The sequence below is a fragment of the Conger conger genome, chromosome 17 (genome assembly GCF_963514075.1).
Source record: "Conger conger chromosome 17, fConCon1.1, whole genome shotgun sequence".
Taxonomy (NCBI): domain Eukaryota; kingdom Metazoa; phylum Chordata; class Actinopteri; order Anguilliformes; family Congridae; genus Conger; species Conger conger.
Window position 1 is genome coordinate 4,430,692 of NC_083776.1, and position 22,709 is coordinate 4,453,400.

General features: G+C 48.2%; 1 protein-coding gene across 2 annotated transcripts in view; it reads right to left on the reverse strand.

Annotated features, from left to right (window-relative positions):
- Positions 1-22,709, reverse strand: part of LOC133117054 (collagen alpha-2(IV) chain-like) — a 70,331-nt gene that overhangs the window by 13,051 nt on the left and 34,571 nt on the right. The window contains exons 5-32 of one of the 2 annotated variants that reach the window (XM_061227142.1): positions 16,241-16,375; positions 16,104-16,148; positions 15,589-15,705; positions 14,466-14,534; positions 14,245-14,280; positions 14,047-14,100; positions 13,470-13,505; positions 12,917-12,958; positions 12,408-12,479; positions 11,924-11,968; positions 9,850-9,897; positions 9,698-9,733; positions 9,215-9,259; positions 8,813-8,864; positions 8,356-8,469; positions 8,121-8,267; positions 7,860-7,931; positions 6,892-7,043; positions 6,159-6,231; positions 5,325-5,431; positions 4,513-4,696; positions 3,742-3,786; positions 3,284-3,358; positions 3,066-3,164; positions 1,752-1,973; positions 797-958; positions 318-488; positions 29-172 (exon numbers count right to left, since the gene is read on the reverse strand). In XM_061227142.1, coding sequence (XP_061083126.1) covers positions 29-172; positions 318-488; positions 797-958; positions 1,752-1,973; positions 3,066-3,164; positions 3,284-3,358; positions 3,742-3,786; positions 4,513-4,696; positions 5,325-5,431; positions 6,159-6,231; positions 6,892-7,043; positions 7,860-7,931; positions 8,121-8,267; positions 8,356-8,469; positions 8,813-8,864; positions 9,215-9,259; positions 9,698-9,733; positions 9,850-9,897; positions 11,924-11,968; positions 12,408-12,479; positions 12,917-12,958; positions 13,470-13,505; positions 14,047-14,100; positions 14,245-14,280; positions 14,466-14,534; positions 15,589-15,705; positions 16,104-16,148; positions 16,241-16,375 — 2,599 coding nt within the window. The remainder of the gene's footprint in view (positions 1-28; positions 173-317; positions 489-796; positions 959-1,751; positions 1,974-3,065; positions 3,165-3,283; positions 3,359-3,741; positions 3,787-4,512; positions 4,697-5,324; positions 5,432-6,158; positions 6,232-6,891; positions 7,044-7,859; positions 7,932-8,120; positions 8,268-8,355; positions 8,470-8,812; positions 8,865-9,214; positions 9,260-9,697; positions 9,734-9,849; positions 9,898-11,923; positions 11,969-12,407; positions 12,480-12,916; positions 12,959-13,469; positions 13,506-14,046; positions 14,101-14,244; positions 14,281-14,465; positions 14,535-15,588; positions 15,706-16,103; positions 16,149-16,240; positions 16,376-22,709) is intronic. The other variant, XM_061227143.1, reaches the window with a different exon arrangement.

Below are 22,709 nucleotides of genomic sequence, written 5' to 3' on the forward strand. Positions count from 1 at the left end.
TTCCCGAACCCCCGCCGTCTCTACTCACCCTTCTCCCCGTGCCTCCCCATTCCGCCTTTCAGCCCCTCGACCCCGGGGAACCCCAGCTCCCCCTTCTCGCCGGGAACGCCCGACAATCCCTTCACTCCTTCCATCCCGGAAAAGCCAGCCATTCCTGATGAGCCTTTCAAGCCTGCGCAAACGGGAGAACAACACCTTTATTAACACTGCTCCAAGTGCTTTATTAATACAGCTCTTCACTTATAAGCCCACTTATTAATATCACACACTTATACATGCACACACACTTACAAACACACACACACACACACACTTACCTCGTGGTCCAGGAGTTCCAGAAAAGCCCACTGGACCTGAGTTTCCTGGATCACCTTGTGAGCCGTCTATTCCCTTCGCTCCAGAGTTACCTGGCTCCCCAGGTGAGCCTTTCATCCCGTGAGGCCCAGGCGGACCTGGGTCACCCTGGTTTCCTCTGTCTCCAGGAAATCCTGATGGAAACGAGACACGCATATCAGCACCAAACATGCGTGTGCTTACACTGTATATAAATTGAGAACTCAATCACAATGTCATTTTATGATTTAAGATTTTTTTTTTTGGTTCATTCTTAGACCTGCAAGATGTTCAAAACATATGCAGGCCAGACGGTGTGCACACACACACACACACACACACACATGCACACACACACACCTCACAGGCTGCAGACTACTACAGGGTGTGGACACACACACACACACACACACACCTCACAGCTATACCCTACACACAAGCATAGCACAGGCCTACACATTACCTGGGCCACCGATGAACCCGACAGGCCCTGGGGAGCCAGCTGGTCCCGGGGCCCCTGGGAATCCATACTTCCCAGCTGGGCCTGGCCTCCCTTCCTCCCCCTGCAGGCCGGGGGGACCGCCGTCCCCTTTGGCTCCGAGGATACCGGGCATTCCGGGCATTCCTGGGCACGAGGAGAGCAACGTTTAGCGATGCTAACAGGGTTAACCGCCAGCACCACCTGCTTCCACCTGTTTCACCCACACCGTTCAGTCCTGATTCCAACACCAAATGTTTCCTTTGATGTAAACATTTTAATGAAATTATTATTATTATTATTATTATGATGATGACTATTATTATTATTAGGAATATTATTATTATTATTATTATTCAACTTATTTTTGTATAGCGCATTTCATAGAAGACACTTTACAGATTAATACAGGAGAGTATTAAATGTATCGGCCTTAAGCCCCCAATAGCATATGAGATAAACGACTCCCTTAGGGGAGAAAAACCCTCAAACATTACATTACATTACATTACATTACATTACAAGGCATTTAGCAGACGCTCTTATCCAGAGCGACGTACAACGAAGTGCAGATCAAACACAAGTACAAGTGCGAAGAGGACCTGAGAGGACAGTACGTTTCCGAGTCCTAGTGTAAACATACAGATACAATCGGAACCCTTGCAGAATATATCCATTTACAAACTAGCATACCACAGTTGGCAGCTAGAATACCTCGAGTACAACAATACAATAGCTAATTTCTTAAAAATACAAAAAAACAATATCTATACAACTGTATAACTGCCATTACAGTCTATGGCATATATAAGGCTAATCATGGTGGTGAGTTAGGGAGGGAACGGTGTAGCCTGAAGAGGTGAGTGGCGAGAAAAAAAACGATACTGGCATCTAGAACGTTCTTAGTAGAAGACGTCCGCCGCGCTGCGGTGCCCCTCACCGTGGTATCCCTCGGTGCCGGTCTCCCCTCGGGGGCCCCAGGTGCCCTGGAGCCCGGGGCGGCCCTGATCTCCAGGGGCTCCGGGGGCCGCCCCGAAGACCACCCCGTGCTCCCCCTTCTGGCCGTCCTCCCCATCCCGCCCCGGCAGGCCGGGCAGACCCGCGGGTCCGTCTGCCCCTCGACCGCCGGGCTGCCCCTCATCCCCACGCACCCCAGAGAAACCTGCAGGGCCAGGACAGACTGTTAGAGCCCCCCCCCACACTGTACCAAACACAGGGAGCTCACAGGGAGCTCACAGACTGCTATAGCCCCCCCACACTGTACCAAACACAGGGAGCTCACAGACTGCTATGGCCCCCACACTGTACCAAACACAGGGAGCTCACAGACTGCTATAGCCCCCACACTGTACCAAACACAGGGAGCTCAAAGGGAGCTCACAGACTGCTATAGCCCCCCCACACTGTACCAAACACAGGGAGCTCACAGACTGCTATGGCCCCCACACTGTACCAAACACAGGGAGCTCACAGGGAGCTCACAGACTGCTATAGCCCCCACACTGTACCAAACACAGGGAGCTCACAGACTGTTATAGCCCCCCCACACTGTACCAAACACAGGGAGCTCACAGACTGCTATAGCCCCCACACTGTACCAAACACAGGGAGCTCAAAGGGAGCTCACAGACTGCTATAGCCCCCACACTGTACCAAACACAGGGAGCTCACAGACTGCTATAGCCCCCACACTGTACCAAACACAGGGAGCTCACAGACTGCTATAGCCCCCACACTGTACCAAACACAGGGAGCTCACAGACTGCTATAGCCCCCACACTGTACCAAACACAGGGAGCCCACAGGGAGCTCACAGACTGTTATAGCCCCCCCACACTGTACCAAACACAGGGAGCCCACAGGGAGCTCACAGACTGTTATAGCCCCCACACTGTACCAAACACAGGGTGCTCACAGACTGTTATAGCCCCCACACTGTACCAAACACAGGGAGCTCACAGATGATAAGATGTATCTGAGTCTTTACTGTAAAACTAAGACATGATAAGAAGCTGTGTCTGAGTCTACTATAAGACTGAGACATAATACGATGAATCTGAGTCTTTACTCTAAGCCTGAGGGCTATAATAAGATGTGTCTAAATCTTTATTCTAAGACATACTGACATGTGTGAGTCTTTACTCTAAGACAGACATAATGAGATGTGCTTGAGTCTTTACTCTAAGACTGAGAAACATCTGATTTTATAACCTAAGGCTGGGGGATAGAAACATGTCTCTCGCGCTTCACTTACCGGGTGGTCCTGGGATCCCTCCTCTCCCTTGCTCTCCTTGCTCCCCCTTGAAGCCCGCCTCCCCGGGTAATCCATGCACCCCTTTAAGACCCGGCACTCCTGAAACACAAGCGCACCCACGCTGCCATTACGCCAGGCCTGTCTGTCTTCACCACGTCACCTGCACAAAAGCCTCAAATCACACACAAATCATCGTAAATATAGCAAAATCTTGTTACCTGGGAAACCAGCAATCCCAGGAATTCCAGGAATGCCTTGATCACCCATTGGACCTGGCAATGTATCACACTCTCCTAGACAAAAATAAAAATCACAAGAATGTCATCAATAATGTGTTATAAGAGTTGTATTCCCAAACAGCAGCCATATTGGATCTGCTGTTTCTATTCAGAGATACACCTACACAACACATTTCCAGTGGTTGGTTAGTTGGGTGACCTGAATCCACGTGACAGATATGGAAACCAGTGCCTAGTGTTAAATTAATTTACTGTGACTAGTTACATCACCTGGAGATAAAAAAAGGTGAACATTACATTAAATGGGTTCATCTTCAAAGTGACTCATTCATGTGCATGCAACATCGCTCTACAGCAGGGTGCAGAAACAAGAGCATAGACACTCTTAGACAGGTGCTGTGAACACATCTAAGGTCACATCTCACTGTTCCAGCTACCTTCCGCATCAGTCTGCTCTCCAGAACCTTCCAGAACACAGCCTCCTTTCAGTCACCAGAGATGGAGAGAGCAAGAGTGAGAGAGTGTGTGAGAGAGAGAGAGAGAGAGAAAGAGAGAGGGAGAACCACACAGGGAGAGAGATATAGAGAGATAGATAACCAGATGGAAAGAGAGAGCGAGAGAGAGCACACAGGAGAGAAATAGAGAGGGAATGATAGAGAGAGGGTAGGACATTCATGACATTAGCATGTTAGCAGAAACAGGGCCAGTCAGCGTTATTTGTGGAGAGCGTTAAACATTAGTCAAGTCAAGTCAATTTCTAAAGCTAATTTAAAATGACTAGTACCGCCAAACTAAAGTGCTGAAAATGTATTATTACCGTCAACCAAAATGAAGTATGGTTAGACAGCCAGAGGGAACATGTTGTCGTGTCATGTTGTTGTTTCTCTGCTCCGCTTCACTACAAATCTTACAAAAGGTGACCACAAAAACAAAAGAACCCTTCACAGAGGCCTTCACCGAAGTTTAAACGCCAAACGCCTTAAATTTAGTACATTTAAATTTTGTGTGACAACGTATACATCATCCTTGCACCTTCAGTGGTTTGAGCTGACCGGCATGAACCAATTAAAAGAACTGATTGGTTCTGAACACGAATTAGGGGTCCTTGAAGCCCACCCATCACCACCCGAAAACCTCATCCCTGTGTTTAGAGGAGACCCTCGGGGGCTGGGTCAAAGCCAGGCGTCAGACAGGAGGGAGGGACGTACCTGGAGCTCCAGGTGTTCCCGTGGCGCCCGGGAAACCGTGGAGCCCGGCATCGCCAGGGAGGCCGCGAGGGCCCCTCTGCGCCCCCACCGCGCGCCCCGGCTCCCCCGCCAGACCCTCCGGCCCCAGCCGGCCCGGGACCCCGGGGAACCCCTTCTCTCCCGGAGATCCGACCGGCCCTTCCCCCTGAAAAACACGCAAACACTGTGTATCCGCCGGCCCCAAAACGCTGCCTCATACACACAGCCATAATGGAGAAACAGAGTAACAACACGACGGTGACTGTTATTATTGCAATAACCGTAAAACTAATGAAAACGTCAGCCTAATAAAGTGCTCACTGCTCGTGTACAATGGGGCTGCATGATATGGGGAACATATGCGATATGTGATATGCGATAACGTTGCTGAATACTGTTCTCACTATAGGACCAGGGATGAATATTGAACTGTGCACAGATCTAATGTCTTTCTGCTTTAGGTACACAGCTAACATAGAGCCCACACAATGAATAGCCTATGACCACTGAATAATAATAAAATTTTGAAAAACATAATTTCCAACATTTATTGAACAAATTGCGCATGAATAGCCAATCAATTCAACAGAACAGTAATTGAAATAAATACAATTCAGCGCAGTTCAAGCTGACTTTTACGATGTGTTTCTCGCACGTTCAGCTTGATGTCGATAAACATCGCACAGCGTTAATATACGAACACAGAGTCCCTGAGGAATGACTGGGGCCAAACCCAAGGCTGAAAGTGACGGATGAACTTCTGAAAAGGACCAGGGGGAGGCGCTGTGACTGACCTGGGCGCCACGCAGTCCGGGAGCCCCTGGGAGCCCCGAAAACCCAGGCCGGCCCTTCTCCCCGTGGCCCCCATCGAGTCCAGCGTCTCCTGGGTCTCCAGGATGTCCTACAGCGCACACACACACACACACACACACACACACACACACACACACACATTTTAATACTGTTATTCATGTCCACATACTAAAGTAACATCAATGGACATAAACAATATAGACACACAGTACAGAATAATGACACGGACACTATAGACACACAGTACAGAATAATGATATGGACAATATAGACACACAGTACAGAATAATGACACGGACACTATAGACACACAGTACAGAATAATGACATGGACACTATAGACACACAGTACAGAATAATGACATGGACACTATAGACACACAGTACAGAATAATGATATGGACAATATAGACACACAGTACAGAATAATGACACGGACACTATAGACAAACAGTACAGAATAATGACATGGACATTATAGACACACAGTACAGAATAATGATATGGACACTTGCAGGATTATTAGGGGTACAGGTAGCAGCGCTGCCTCCAAATATGGCAGCTACCTACTATTGTGGACATGGAGCAGACTTGCAAGCTCATTAAATTACTTAATTGGGGAATGGCTTTGTTTTCAGTTTTCAGATGTGGTCTTTGTATTTAGCGTGAGATTGTGAGCTGAAGCCTGAAATTGTCTCATGGTGAAGCCTGAGAGCTGGCAGCCCTGGTAAACACCATCAACCTCATAATGTCTTATGGTCCAGGCACAAGAACTACAGTAAACTACAGAAACCAGAAACTCAACACACACGCACCTTTCTCAGTGATCACGATGGTGTCTCCTTTTCTCCCCTTGGGCCCTGGGCCGCCCTTTATCCCAGGGAACCCCTGTAAACAGAGGGGGTTACACACAGATTAGGGCCACCCTTTATCCCAGGGAACCCCTATAAACAGAGGGGGTTACACACAGATTAGGGCCGCTCTGTATCCCAGGGAACCCCAGTAAACACACAAATTAGGGCTGTCAAAACTGCTCAGTTCCCAACAGCCATAATTACGACCACAGTACAGACATGTGCAATTCAAAGTTTTACACAAAATTTGTTCACTCTTTGAAAAATATGCATTCGAGAACATAAGGAAGCAGTGGCGTATCAAAATTTGTGTGCTTTCAAACATTTTGTATCTACATTTTGTTTGACGTTTTTACCGCATTAGATCGATCTTCATCAGGACACCCCGATGTGACCGATGTGGTGGAAATGGCAACCGTTCACTTGCTAAAATAAACCCTATTAAATAAACCCCGATTTCTGATCAGGATTCAACAGAAGGACACAGAATTAGCTAAATGGAGCTTAGACACCACATGACAACCGGAGGCCCCGCCCACAAGTGCCACTCAAAGAGTTTCCGTCACGAACAGAGTCAGAGGAACCCACGCCGAAACAGTCCCCCCCCCCCCCCAAGACCACGTTTTTTCACCCCTCATCCACAGCCACAACACATTCCCCAAACATCCGAGCAGACACGGCAGCGCTCTCTTACAGGCAGCCCGGGGGGGCCCGTGTGTCCTGGGGGGCCCTGGTCGCCCTGCCGCCCCCACTCGCCCACCATGCCGGGGCTGCCCTCTTTCCCCGCCGGGCCCGCGGGTCCGGGCGGAGAGGTGACGATGCCGCACTCGCACAATCCTCGATCACCTACAGACACAGCGTGGACACACAGACAATCCTCTATCACCTACAGACACAGCGTGGACACACAGACAATCCTCTATGACCTACAGACACAGCGTGGACACACAGACAATCCTCTATCACCTACAGACACAGCGTGGACACACAGACAATCCTCTATCACCTACAGACACAGTGTGGACACACAGACAATCCTCTATCACCTACAGACACAGCGTGGACACACAGACACACAGACACACGCGGAATCACCTCTGAACGTCAGCTCATAGGCCCGCCACAGAGCATCACTGTGACCCATCACTATGAACGTGCAATGGATGTGGCTGCTCACTGGCGACTGGAGCACGATTATACTTTTTGCTAAGGACAATGACTATTGTTTTTTTAAAATATATTTAAGATAATGACTGGGGAATATGGGCAGGGAATATGGGCAGGGAACATAGGCTGGGAATATGGGCAGGGAACATAGGCTGGGAATATGGGCAGGGAACATAGGCTGGGAATATGGGCAGGGAACATAGGCTGGGAATATGGGCAGGGAACATAGGCAGGGAACATAGGCTGGGAATATGGGCAGGGAACATAGGCTGGGAATATGGGCAGGGAACATAGGCAGGGAATATGGACAGGGAATACGGGCAGGGAACATAGGCAGGGAATATGGGCAGGGAATACGGGCAGGGAACATAGGCAGGGAATATGGGCAGGGAATATGAGCAGGGAATTTATTTGTATTTATTGTATTTATCAGGGACAGTGCACATGAATCAGCATGGTCCAGTGTGGGGGTGAAGGGGGCTCCTCCAGGCTCACCTTTGGGTCCCTGCAGTCCTGCGCGGCCTGGCTGCCCGCTTTCCCCTTCAGGACCTTGAAACGCATTCGCCCCTGTCAACAGAACAACACAAAACGACACGTCCCGGCGCTGGTCAATACATCCACGGCCTCTATTCCTGACGGTCATAGAACAGCAGACGCAATTCATCCGGGTCATAACTGTACCCTCTGCTCACGAAGGGCATATCCCTCAGCGTCTCTTTACCCGGATCATGACCGCCGCCCGCGCGTTTCACTCACATGATCCTTTGGCGCCGGGGGGGCCCGGGCGGCCGGGAAAGCCATCGAAACCGGGGCGCCCGGGGAACTGAGCGTCGGGTCCCGGTTCTCCCTGCAGACCCTTGGATCCCTTCAGCCCCTTGGGCCCGAACGGGCTGATGTTCACCACTGTGGAGGGGAGAGCGCGGGTCAGCGGACCGCTACAGCCAGAGCGCTAGGCCTTCGCCGCTGGGACACGCCCAATCAAGTCTCTCACCGCTCTGACCGCTGGAGATCCCGGGAACTCCCGGGAGACCTGGAAGACCCTTCTCTCCCGGCTCGCCTCTCTCCCCCTTGTAGCCGGGCTGTCCGGACGGCCCGCGTGGACCCGCTGGGAATTCGCAGAACACAGTAATTATTATTATAATAATAATAATAGTTCATCTATTCCCACCTGACTGGCTCAGATCCATGAGTGATGCCTTAAAGAATGTTCTTGAGTGAACATTCTAATGCTGATGTCATAATCACTACTGGCAATTGAAAGCAGTGGAGTTCTAGAACACTGGCCGAGAATCTTTAAATAAACAAACATTCCTAAAACCCTGCTCTTCAAACACTTGAAGCAGATTGGTTTGTACTCAGCACATTCATATTCCCTTCATTTAACAAATTCATGGATCAATCCATCCATAGTTTATCCATTCGTGAATGTATTGGTTAATGTAACATACCTCCGTGTGTGCCCCCAATAAACAACACTGGTCCTGGTTCTCCTCTCTCTCCCTGAAAAGACACACACACACACACACACACACACAGTCACTATTTTATCTCAGATATGGAACTTGTTCACTGCTGTTTGGGTAGCAAGGACCCCAGTAACCTCATTTGGGACCAATATTTTGTGGGACAAAATCCCAAAAAAGCCCAGTCATACACATGACTGACTCCTAATGCGAGAAAAAGTATACGTCAAAGTAGCTGGCTAGCACACGGATATGAATCCTTCTCTATATGTTCACCTGCTGTTTTCTCATGAATCATCACCTCCTCAGCAGTTGGCATGTGTATTTAATAAAGTGAAACTTTTGTTGTGAAGTCGGTGTATTAACAGAAATGAAAGAAAAGAAAACCTTGAGTCCGTCCCCTCCCTGTGGTCCTGCTTCACCGATATCTCCCTGAAAAGACAAACAACAGCACTGAACTGCAGAGCAGGCCCTTGGGCAGACCTAGCCCAAACACCCACAACCTCATAACAACATAGAATAGCACACCATTTAACTCAGCCCACCAGATCCTGAGATCTAACCCCCTAATTGCATGGCAGCCAATCGCCGTCGGTGCGGGAGTGTGTGAATGGATGAATGAGAAGCATCAATTGTTACAGCGCTTTGGATGAAGGCGCTATATAAATGCAGACATTTACCACTTAGATCTGAGAGCTGAGAGACACCTGAGAGGTAACCACGGTAAATTCACACCCAGAACAATCAATAGCTCAACGGCTCCAAATGGAAAGAGGAAATGGTTTTCTTCACTTTTTTCTCTAAAAGTGTCTGAAAACCTTCACCACTGTGGCCGCTTCCGCGGCAGGTAGGTGCTGTGGTCAAACGTACCGTCTCTCCCGGTTCCCCGTCCGAACCTGAACTTCCCTGAAACGCAACATTGAGTTCATATGAGTGTATGAGGAAACGATGAGAACAATGATCAGACCATAAATATATTACTGTCAGGTAACGGGGGGAGTGGAAAAACACTAGATATTTACCCGTAGTCCTGGAAACCCCATGACTCCATCTTCCCCCTTGTTATCAGCCTGAAAAATCACAGAAATGAAAAAAGGCCCAAGCAGAGTTTCACACAAGAAGCCACAGAGAAACACACTGATTACAGCATCACATTGCGTATACTACCGTACATTACAGTATTAGATTAGTGTAAACTCAATATTACTCTATTACATTACCACACACTCAGCATTACCACATTGCACTATACTCAACATTACCGCAGTACATCGGCATATACTTTACACATTACCATATGCTCAGCGACACCCAATACTACCATAGCACATTATTGTATACTCATCAGTACTGTACTATATGACTGTGTACTCTACATTACGCTCTAACATTACTGTATGCTCATCAGTACTGTACTGTACTACTGTATACCAGAGCTAGTGAGCGGAGCGGAGCGCGAGCGAGCGATGGAATTTTGTTGGAGCGCGGAGCGCTTTTTAATTCAGAGGCCGGAGCCGCTCTGTTTCGCTCGAATTTCGCTCCAATTTCGCTCCGATACCGCTCACACCATGAGTCTGAGGCATGCCCAAATCCACCCAGAATCTTCCTTATACAACCAAGACCGTTAAACTTCAAAAATTGGCCATTGTAAGCTCGTTGCTGGAGATGGAGTTCGCAAAATATTTTAGAAAGGAAACTGATAAGTCATACAAGTGCACTATTCCTACCAAACAACTAGATACCAACAATATAGAGCAAGAAGAACCATGTGGTGACATTATTTCAGTGAGTAAAGATTCATTTTGGAATCTAAGAAGACACATTTCGCGGAAACATGCGCGAACACACGCAGAGCAAAGAAAAACGTGAGCAATTTGAATATGCTTCATATCAAGTAGAAGGCTAAATTAAATACAGGCTAATAATACAAATAAAATAAATTCGTTTTGCCATTCAAAGTAGGTATAATACGATTTTATTTTTTATTTACTTATCGCTGTTCATGAAATTGTATTTCACAGAGAAAGAAATGCAGCAGCAGCAACAACAGAAAAAAGTGAGGCATTTAAAAGTATCTTCACTGCAGCCAGAGCCCCAACCATATCTAGGACGAGAAAGAAGGAACTACACAGGCTTTTAAAAAATGATCGACATGGACTATGAACCGCTAAGTAAAGGAGAACGAGAATGGATGCGACACTTCGCCAGCGTGGCCCAGCCAGGCTACACACACCCCTGCTACAACACTGTGCGGGACACCCTCATGCCGCATGCTCTTGAGGAGATGGAAGCAAAGCTGCGAGACCTATAGGCTACATTTCTGATGGGCTAATTGTGGCCATAGGCCATAGGCGCTTTTATCCGGTATTTGTTCGTTTAAAACTTGGATGCTTAGCCTGTATTCTTTAGGCAATTGATCCCACTGATCCCTTTATTTTTAGGCTTATGTGTATCGACGTTGCCAAGCTTGTTCGTTGCTGCACTTGTCTATGTCTTTAAAAAGAAATGTTCTATGAGTGAAAATTTTGCCGTTGCTCTTAGTTCTTTAGGATATAAGTTTTGTGTTTAAGGTGATAATTCGGCTTGTAGATTATTTCTCCCTCTTTTAAATTGGAGCGAGCGTGGAGCGATTTCACTGGAGGGGGAGGATTTTTAAGTGGAGCGCGGAGCGAAATTGAGCGGAGCGGCCTGACGCGAATTTGAGCGGAGGAGCGGCCGAGTGAACAGCCACCGGAGCTCCGCTCACTAGCTCTGCTGCATACTCCACATTACTCTCTTACATTACCATAAGCGCAAATTCTGCACTGTCATTGGATGTTAAAGCTCATTTAATAAATCTGGGTGACATCCATTAACAAGCACAACATCGAAGTAAAAAAACATTTGTAAAGAAAGGAGGAAAATATGTTGTCACTCACTCACACACTCACTCACACTCACACACACACACACACTCACTCACTCACTCACTCACTCACTCAATCACTCAATCACTCACACACACTCACTCACACACTCACTCACTCACTCACTCACTCACTCACTCACTCACTCACTCACTCACTCACTCACTCACACACTCACTCACACACTCACCAAAGCTCCAACTTCACCCTTTAAACCTTTTTCTCCTTTCTTGCCCTGTTAAGAAAAGATGAAAAGAGGACAAACATATAAACAAAAGTCTCCGCTACAGGACATTTCCCGTAATGAGCACACAAAAGTTTTCATTTTAGCCCAGTACTAATCACTAACCCCATATGCCACTCTCGACTATATACCTTTTCAACCAATCAAAATGACTGCTACACTATTGTTTTGAGCCCCTATTAAAACTTGACTAAATTCTCAACTTTCTAAACCAACGTGAAAGCCTCTTTGGGATTTGTGTGGAGCCCCTGTGTGGAGTGGACAGGTTAAAGGGATAGTTCACTTTCTGGGGCTTTTTGGGTACTTCTTCAATCAATAAAGACCTGAGAAAGTGACCTCGCAGAAGCTGATTCGATGACGTTTACACACGGTTAGCCTCGTGTTGTTTTCGGTGAAAGATGGCGGGGGGAAAGCTCAGGGCGGGACTCACGGGAAAGCCGTCGGAGGGGGAGGTGTGGGGGAAGGTGTCGTTTCCAGGGAGACCAGGCTCTCCGGCGTCCCCCTGTGTCGAGAGAGAGAACAGCAGTGAGGCGGCCAGCTCCGACAGTGGAGGGGGCAGAACAATCGCAAAAAATTCAAAACGGATTACAGGAAGTCAGAACGATATGATGGTTAAACTGCATTGTACACAGTTAGTTGCAGAAGAGTCATTTGATTGGAAAAGAGGCATTCCATTTGTACTTCAATATAAAAAAACAATACATTTTTTAATAGTATCTGAAAAACTAACTCAACTGGAATCCTGAACACACTATATTTGGTGGCAGAGCCAAAAATACAACAAAATCATAATCTTGTCTCAATCATTACTTGATAAACAGTTTATAGGCAGTTTATAGTAGAAGGCTGTTCTATAAAATCCAAAGCACGCTCCAGGTCGTGTGTGCATTGATATGCGCTGTATCAGCAGTTCATTCTGGAGATTAGATGACAGCTTACCGGCTCTCCCTTCTCTCCCTTTATGACCATGGTCATTTCCCCCTGAGGACACAAATTACAGTACACACAGTATTACAGAACAGAAATTACAGTATTACAGTAAATTTTATATTGCATTTGCATTTTAACTGGAACAGACTAAAACAAATAAAGTGACAACCAGCTTCTCTCCGGTTAGCTAGATCTAAATCACTCTCTGGTCCTTCGGGAACAAAACAGCAAAAGATCTTGGGCTTTTGGCTATCTAACGCTTGCTGTAGGGATCCCATGGCTAGCTCCAAAAATATGGGAATACCCACAGACATGCTTGTGTGCGTGTATACCGTCAGCACCTCATGTTTGGGATTCATAAAGATATCCATTCATAATTTTCACAATGATGTGACTTTCACTCTTAAGTTTCTTTGGACCTGACACTAGTTCTCACCACGAGCAGAGTGACGGCCTACGGAAATTGTGAGTACATTTCAAACTGAGGGGATGTAAGCAGGAAAAGTGAGGTGATGCTTATTGGACAAGATGAGCCATGTGACTGGGTGTCCGTGTTTCTCACCTTTGGCCCAGGGGGACCTGGATATCCAAGGGGGCCCTTCAGGAGAAATAAGACACATGATTTATATGGAAGAGAAAACAGGAAGGTGGAAAAATAATTTTTAAAAAACATGGGGGGGGGGGGGGGGAGGTTTTATTACATTAAATTACACTTTATTTGGCATCCAAAGCCACGTACAAAAATGTGCGTAACAATGTCATTAGAACAGACAGAACAGAACAGGTTTGATGAGATACAGTTCACAAAGAATCAGCTCTCCAGTCCTGAACACAGTCTAGTAGACATGGCCAAATAGACAATGGCCACGTTTCCCGAACGCGTTAAGAACGTTTTAAGCTAAGAACGTTCTTAAGAACCTTCTTAGGCCTCCCGAAAGAAGCAAACGCGTTTCCCGAAACACCTTCTTAGCCTCAGATGATCTTTCGTAAGAAGGTTTTGTAAGAAGGGTCCGGAGCGTTCTTAAGAGCCTTCTTATCTCTTAAGAACGTTCTTTATCGGGAAACCCGGCCAATGTCAGTTAGGGATTAGAGATGAATACAAATACAAAATACATACAAATAAATACAATGACACTCACCTGGGGCCCAGCATAGCCCCTGGAGCCCTGCAAACCTGGGGAACCATCTGGCCCCTGGGGGAATGGAGAGAGAGAGAGAGAGAGAGAGAGAGAGGGAGGGAGGGAGGGAGGGGGGAGAGACATTGGACTTATTAGGTACAGTTGGTACAGTAGATATGTGGTCAAAAATCAGAAAGTTTTAAAGAAAGAGGAACTCACACGTATTCCGGGCAAGCCAGTGTCACCTGGATCCCCCTGAAAAAGACAAGAGCCAATCACTCAATACCTCTCAGTGTTATTATCCAATCACCTACTGGCCAATCACCTCAGGCCTCTCACATGTTGTCAGAGAGCACTGCAGTGCTGGAGTCTGTCCTGTGCCGTAATGATTAGTGTAAAGGGTGGGTTCAAAGGTCAGGTTTCTTCCAGGGGGCTCTTACCCGAAATTTCTCCATGAACACACTGAGCTTTATGGATTCCCCCTTCTCTCCCTTTCTGCCATGCTGCCCCTGTGTGACGGAGAGGAGATAATTCACCATCACACACTGTGTACATTCACCATCACACACTGTGTACATTCACCATCACACTCTGTATATTCACCATCACACACTGTGTACATACACCATCACACACTGTGTATATTCACCATCACACACTGTGTACATTCACCATCACACTCTGTATATTCACCATCACACACTGTGTACATTCACCATCACACAGTGCGTACATTCACCATCACACTCTGTATATTCACCATCACACACTGTGTACATTCACCATCACACAGTGCGTACATACACCATCACACACTGTGTACATTCACCATCACACACTGTGTACATACACCATCACACACTGTGTACATTCACCATCACACTCTGTACATTCACCATCACACACTGTGTACATTCACCATCACACACTCTGTACATTCACCATCACACTCTGTACATTCACCATCACACACTGTGTACATTCACCATCACACACTGTGTACATTCACCGTTACACACTGTGTACATTCACCATCACACTCTGTATATTCACCATCACACACTGTGTACATTCACCATCACACAGTGCGTACATTCACCATCACACTCTGTATATTCACCATCACACACTGTGTACATTCACCATCACACAGTGCGTACATACACCATCACACACTGTGTACATTCACCATCACACACTGTGTACATACACCATCACACACTGTGTACATTCACCATCACACACTGTGTACATTCACCATCACACTCTGTACATTCACCATCACACACTGTGTACATACACCATCACACACTGTGTACATTCACCATCACACAGTGCGTACATTCACCATCACACAGTGCGTACATTCACCATCACACTCTGTATATTCACCATCACACACTCTGTACATTCACCATCACACAGTGCGTACATTCACCATCACACACTGTGTACATTCACCATTACACAGACAACATTCACCATCAAACTTCTACATTCTATCACCACAAAATGGCTACTGTGGTTTTTTATTTCCATTTTAGTGCAGTAAATTCTACTCACCGGGACACCTGGAGTGCCCAGACCACCTGGTTGCCCTGGAACCCCCGACTCCCCATGGGTTCCGTTGCAGCCATCGGCGCCCGGTTTCCCGCGAGACCCCGCCTGCCCGGGGTGGCCCTGAGAGGACGAGAACGAACGCCGTTATCGAACCGACCGCCCTCAGACACCGCCCTGACCGGCTACCACGATACCTCAAGAGCAAACAACGAAATAACTAAATAACTGAAAGAATGATCGTATTAACTGTATGGTGTACCTACCTCAAAATCCAAACCTTATACCGTTTCAACCAATCAAAATGACTGCAATACTATTGTTTCGAGCCCCGATTAAAACCAAAACCCTCCCAAAATGTTCTCGACTTCTCAATCGAAGCCAAAAACGTCTTGCGGTTTGGGCGGAGCCACTTCCTATTGGGCTAGGGACCGAAAGGGTAAATACGATACAACACGCAGTGCACAGTGTCCCATGAGCATGAGCAGTAGTGGCCGTTAGCGGTCTGCGGTCCTACTTACGGGAATTCCGTCCGCACCGGCGAACCCAGGAACGCCGGTCTGGCCCTGTGGGGGGAAGAGGAAGAGGAAGTGAGGTCATCAGCCGTGCCCGTGTCACACCTGTAGCAGGTACGCGGGCGGCGATCCCGCCAACTCACCACGGCGCCTTTGGGTCCGGTGCTGCCGTCTCGCCCGCCTTCCCCCTTCTCTCCTTTGGGGCCGTGGACCCCCGCCTCGCCCGGCCGCCCGACGGGGCCCCGGACGCCCTGGGGGCCGTGGGGCCCGGGTGGGCCCTGAAACAGCCAGGACACACAGACAGACGTCACCCAAAAGACAGACGGACGGACGTTGTCCACAGACCCTTTCAGGATGTCTAATACAGCCTGAGCGTCACTCCCCCGACACATTTCATCTGGAAGTACCGGTAAACCCAGGCCCAGCCTAGTGCCGAAGGTACATGGACCCCGGAAGGTTGGTGGTTCAAGCCCCAGTGTAGCCACAATAACATCCGCACAGCTGTTGGGCCCTTGAGCAAGGCCCTTAACCCCATTGCTCATTGCTGTCCCCTGCTTAGTCTATTCAACTGTAAGTCGCATTGGATAAATTTAACCAAAACGCAGGGTTTTACTTAAAACATCAGGGCTTGGGGAAATATTATTTCCAAATGTAAATGTACTTGATCCAAAAAATGGGAACACCTTACATGTCCATAAACAAAATTCAACAATCACATAAACACAGCCCAACACGGCATTCATTACCGGGTGCCAGGGAGATAAAATTCACCACAGAACTGTGGGTCGAGACCAATAAGGCTTCTCATCTAAAATGTAAGCAGCGCCACCCAGTGGAATGTGTTGAGTACTACAAACTGATTATAAACAGATTCATGCTGATCTGATGAGCACTTCAATGTAAGTTTCCTAACACCTTTCCCCAAACAACACACTGCTCGTTAATTTTAAATGCTTGTATTTAATACAGAGAATGACTAGATATTTTCAAACGACACGTTCAATAAAGAACGTGACCATTGTTCTTTCACCACAGTTGAGAGGATCATGTTCAGGCTTACATTTACCCTTGGCCACTAGAGGGAGCCATCTCCTTTTGTTTTCATTTTCTAAAACTAAGACTGGTCTCCCTCTGTGGTTGCCTGCTGTCCCTGATTTGATGTAAATGTATGGCAACAATCTTAACGGTGGGAACCATACATTTAATGAGGAATATTTGGACTTCAAAGTGCATTGAATCATGAGGCAACCAATGAAAACCAGGAAAATATATTTATATAAATGCCTTTTCAGGTACAGGAATGTTACAGATTGTTGTGTGTTCATATTAACCAATCAGAGCTCTCTCCCTAGTCTCAGGCAGGAATCCCCCATAATGCACTGCTCCCCAGCACAGGACCAATTAGGGAGGAAAAATGAGGCCTTTGAGTTTGATGGCTGTGTGTAATTACACAGGGCACCCAGGACCCCTGCTCTTGACAGGCACAGTCACAGATATGATCTGCTCTGGTGTGGGTGTGTAGCAGTTTGCAGGTCGTCCTAATTTCCCTACAAACCCAGGCTGTTGGTTGAAGGCACTCCCTCCTTCATCTCGAGCACCTCACCTCTCTCAGGGAGGGTCCCGCTGTCACAGTGTGGGTAACCTGAAGGCCTGGAGGCGTGCGTTAAACCCGCAGCCAGATGTGGGAGGCGTGTGAGGAACACTGAGCAGAGACGAGCTCTGCTGTCACCAGGGGGAGTAAAGCATCCCCGAGAGGATGGAGCCGTCGTCTAACAGGGACTGACCTGAGCTTGTGACTGACTGATTTTAACCAAATCGTTTTTTAATTACGTGTTGCGCTTTAGACCGGCAGCACCAGGACGTACATCCTCAGAAGGTCCCGACCAGTAGTCAGGGAGCCTTCACTGACCATTCATTCACCCGTTCACACATATGATGGCTAAATGTCTTTAGACTGGCAGCACCAGATACATCCTCAGAAGGTTCCGGTCAGGTAGTCAGGGAGGGGGAAGGGGTAAGGAGGCCACTGGTCATAATTTGTGAGGTGCGATGAAGATATGACGGCTAAATGTCTTTAAGCCGTGGCCTGTTTTTTCTTTGGGGTGGGCGTGTTTCCACTTCTTTTCTCTCTAAATGAAACGGAAGAACAGCTGCTCACAGACTGCACATCGCACTGAGGAGAGGGTCAGAACTGAATGCCGGAGACTCGAACATCACCGGCAAGAGAATCTGCAGAAAACACACAAAACACGAAGCGCTTCCAAGAACAACGCGGCGACGCTAACCGCTGCTAATCTCCCCTCGCCTGTCACCTCCTCCACCAGCCCGTTTCCCCACAGGGTCCCAAAACACACCGGTGAGCTCCCCCCCCAAACGCCCAACCACCACCCCGACCCCCCCGGACATCAGCGAGGGGCAGGAAGGTCCACAGGAGGGGGCTGTTAGCCCCTCAGAAGACGTCCCGCTTCCCCCTGCCCCGTCTGGCAGGAAACAGCCCACGCTCCGTGCAGTCACACTGCTGACCTACTTTCACCGCCGACCAGTCCTGCTCCATCACCGCTAAAACACTCTACCTCCCCAGTAGAGAAGTACGATCGAAAACCACGCTGATGAGTATTACATGCCCCGAGGCTGATGTCGACATGACCGCAAGTGGAACTGCCAAATGGAAAAACAGAACGAACGTGTCTTCAGCGCCCGAGACTATCTGCGCATCTGTGCGGTCGGCTAGACCGAAAACATCTGTCCGAGAGGAGACCGTGACCCCAGGAAACGTGCGGTTTTAAAGAGCGTGAATCTGTCCCCCGTGGGGCTCAAACAGTTCTGCGCCCAGGGGGCATCCAGGAGAGGTATGGCCTACCTAGGCCCGGGGGAGGGGTGTCCCAGGACCCAAACTTTCAGAGCCGAGGGCCAACATCAATAGTCGCCATGCTATGGTAGGCTGGAACCCAAACCTCACACTGGTCTCAGTCAGCAAGGCCGTAATAACCACAAGCCTGCTAAACGGATTCCAATAGATTACATTACATGTTATTTGGCTGATACTTTTATCCAAAGTGACTTACAGTTGATTAGACTAAGCAGGGGACAAAGGGCCCACCAGCTGTGTGGATCTTCATGTGGCTACACAGTGCTGGAACCACCAACCTTCCGGGTCCCAGTCAAGTGCCTTAGCCACAGGCTGCCCCGCCCAATACAGAGAATGTGAATGCTTTCATTCCAATTAAAACATTATACACATTATAATATCATACATTTCATTACATATATTTATTTCTCCAGCACTTAAAGTGGTTAACTTGTTCATCGTGGATATGAATCAAAGAGCTTCAAGGTCAGATTCCCACAGCATCACCACTATTCCCTAGGAATACCCAATGGACAAACACCAGTCGACACCTGAAGCATTACCTACCAGTGTGCATATTTCTGCAGTGACCCCTGAGAGGTGCAGCTGGCTTTACCGGGGGGGGGGGGGGCTACTCTCTCTCATGTGTTGGGGGGGGGGGGGGCAGCTCTGAGTGTCTGAGGGGGCAACTTCTGCAAATCCCCACACCGCCAGTCCAGAACCGAGCAGGACTCGCCCCAAAACAGCGTGCAGGGATCTCTCATTCATTATACCTGTCAGCAGAATGCCACAGGGCTCCTTGCTCTTAATGAAAATCCAACGTCAACAAAACCACCTCCAGTCATTTTACTGTGCCGCTCTGGCAGTGCTGAATTTCAGGGCAATGCTGAAGTTACTCTGCGCCAGACACCCAGGGGAGACGCAGTTAGGGGGCAGTTCCGCGGTGTAACCGCAGTTTGTATCAAATTTCTGCCTCTTAATCACCGAGCTGGGTAATGCAATTTATGCACTCCTGGTAGTGGCTGATTGAGACCCTGAATCGGACAAACAGACCCTGATCCTGAGTCCTGTCCTCTGTTCAGTCAGCCACAAAGTCAGAGAGGAGAATCTGATGCAGCACCACCGATGCACAGAGGCGGTAGTCTGCAAAAGGCATTTTTTAACATTCAGTCACGGATATTGCAAAAGAACAGAAACCCTGAACGGTATACATTTCATGTACTTGCCTTTGAAACCTGGGCATTGTTTTAGCAGATGTGGCTGCTCAGAATTAAATAAAAAAAGTTAAGCTTCTCTCATCCTCTTCTCAGACTGAGAGGAACAGGGCTCTGAAACATCGGTGCCCAGGTAAATGACCTGAAGGCAGACCTCTTGCCCAGGTAAATGTACTTGAAACCAGGTGTGGAAGCTCAGGAAGATGTACGTGAAACCAGGCGTGGAGGCTCAGGTAGATAGAACAGAAAGTGCTCAGGTAAGGTTGGGTGCGCTGTCGTAAACCTCTTGCTGAGGTGGGGCTGACTCCAGTGAGGAGGCCATGTCTGTGGCCTTCAGGCCCATATGTTCCTTATTAAGTCAGGTACAGCTTGCGAAAGCCCCCCGAGGCCGTTAGCGTGACCGTGGGTCCAACGCCCTTCCCTTCTCCACCCCTCCCCCGCCCTCCCCCCTCCCCTGACCCCTCTCGGGGGGAAGACCCGGGTCAAGCCCGCACCATACGACTCCCCCGACGTTCAGCGCCTCACTTTCTCACGACTCCTCCGCCGTGACTTCACCTTCCTGGAATTTTACGCACCGAGTGAAGAGCGGGCGAGATAGCGACGTCGCTACAAAGTCGTGGGCTTTCAGCGCGCTGGGGGAGGAAGGGTGCTAAGCTTTATACCCTTATCACGTGATGAGGGTGCTATGCTGTCCACTGTTTAGCTCTAGTGTGATTTTCACCCTTATCACATGATGAGGGTGCTATGCTGTCCACTGTTTAGCTCAAGTGTGATTTTCACCCTTATCACATGATGAGGGTGCTATGCTGTCCACTGTTTAGCTCAAGTGTGATTTTCACCCTTATCACATGATGAGGGTGCTATGCTGTCCACTGTTTAGCTCTGGTGTGATTTTCACCCTTATCACATGATGAGGGTGCTATGCTGTCCACTGTTTAGCTCTAGTGTGATTTTCACCCTTATCACATGATGAGGGTGCTATGCTGTCCACTGTTTAGCTCAAGTGTGATTTTCACCCTTATCACATGATGAGGGTGCTATGCTGTCCACTGTTTAGCTCGAGTGTGATTTTCACCCTTATCACATGATGAGGGTGCTATGCTGTCCACGGTTTAGCTCTAGTGTGATTTTCACCCTTATCACATGACGAGGGTGGTGATTTACTACTGTTATGTGTGATGCCGGGAATCTGGGTCACAGGGAGATGCGCTCCCTGATTGTGAATAAACACATTCATGTTAGTTATTCAAGTTGTGGACTTATGTATTCTAAGAAACTAAAGTTGTATATTCTAAGAAACTAAAGTTGTGTATTCTAAGAAACTAAAGTTGTATATTCTAAGAAACAAAAAAAAACTTATTGTTTAAAACAAATCAGGCAAAGAAACATTTTGTCTGTGAATCATTATATCCTTGCTGTTGACCAAATGAGCAGAAAGCATTGCGTTGGAATGTCACCCGACCAACTGAAAAAACAGCGATGTGATTTCATTGGGGGGCTCGGCCCTCTCCTATAGCCCACATACCCTGCCCGTTTGGGTTACTGCACGTTTCAGCACCTGTCTCTGGAGAATAACAGTTTAATCTGGCGCGCGGCGCAGCCAGGAAACCGTCCGAGCGGATTTACGGCGGAAACACGCAGCCATCCACACCTCCAGCGCCGGTCCGTGTGTTTCTGCTCATCGTGGGACGCTCCTGGGCTGCCTCCGTCTTCTCCCGGTTCCTCCCGTTTCAGGGAGCCGTTCCCAGTGGCGGTTTTCCGACCGCCAGTAACGTCTCCTCTTAGGGCTGCATGACGCATCGTATATTTATCACCATCACGATATGCTAAACAAACCGCAAAAGACTGCTTGAACTGCGAGGAAGAGTATATTTACTAGTGAGCGAGTATGGCCTTATCCCTATCTGTGTCCGTTCAGCCAGCTATGTTATCTGTGTCCGTTCAGCCAGCTATGTTATCTGTATCCGTGTCCGACACTCGGTGTGGCTTAACACAGCTCCAGACTGTGTCTAAGTAGTCGCTTTTTGTAACCATTTTTCTTGGTGATGAGACAGATTTTTTTATTTTTTTATTTTTATTTTTGAAGGTTGCACCAGCAGCAGTACAAAATTTATAAAAATGATTTTCTCTATCGTTGTGCAAGTTTAGCCGTTCTGATTGGCGTGTGCGGTGCGAACATCAGGAGAGGTAAGTACGGTGCAGTAAGCAGGGTATGAAGTATGTAACGACACCTTTCCCTTCCCCCACGGGCGCTGCTATGGTAACGATGAGGCGACACTACGAGTCAAGACACAACTAGGGCCGCACGACATAGCGCATATTATATATATATATACGTACATAAAATATACGCTATGTCGTGCGTAGCGTATCGTGCGGCCCCCACTCCCTCTCGTCCCTTCCAGGGGCGCCCCTGGAGGACCGGAATGTTCTCTGCCCGCCCCCGCCTGGAATCCCAAACGCCACGGGGGGGAGACGTGAGAACTTCAGTGGGAGGACGCCCGGAAAAGACAACGCTGGAGCAAACCCCAACCCCACCCCACCCCAACC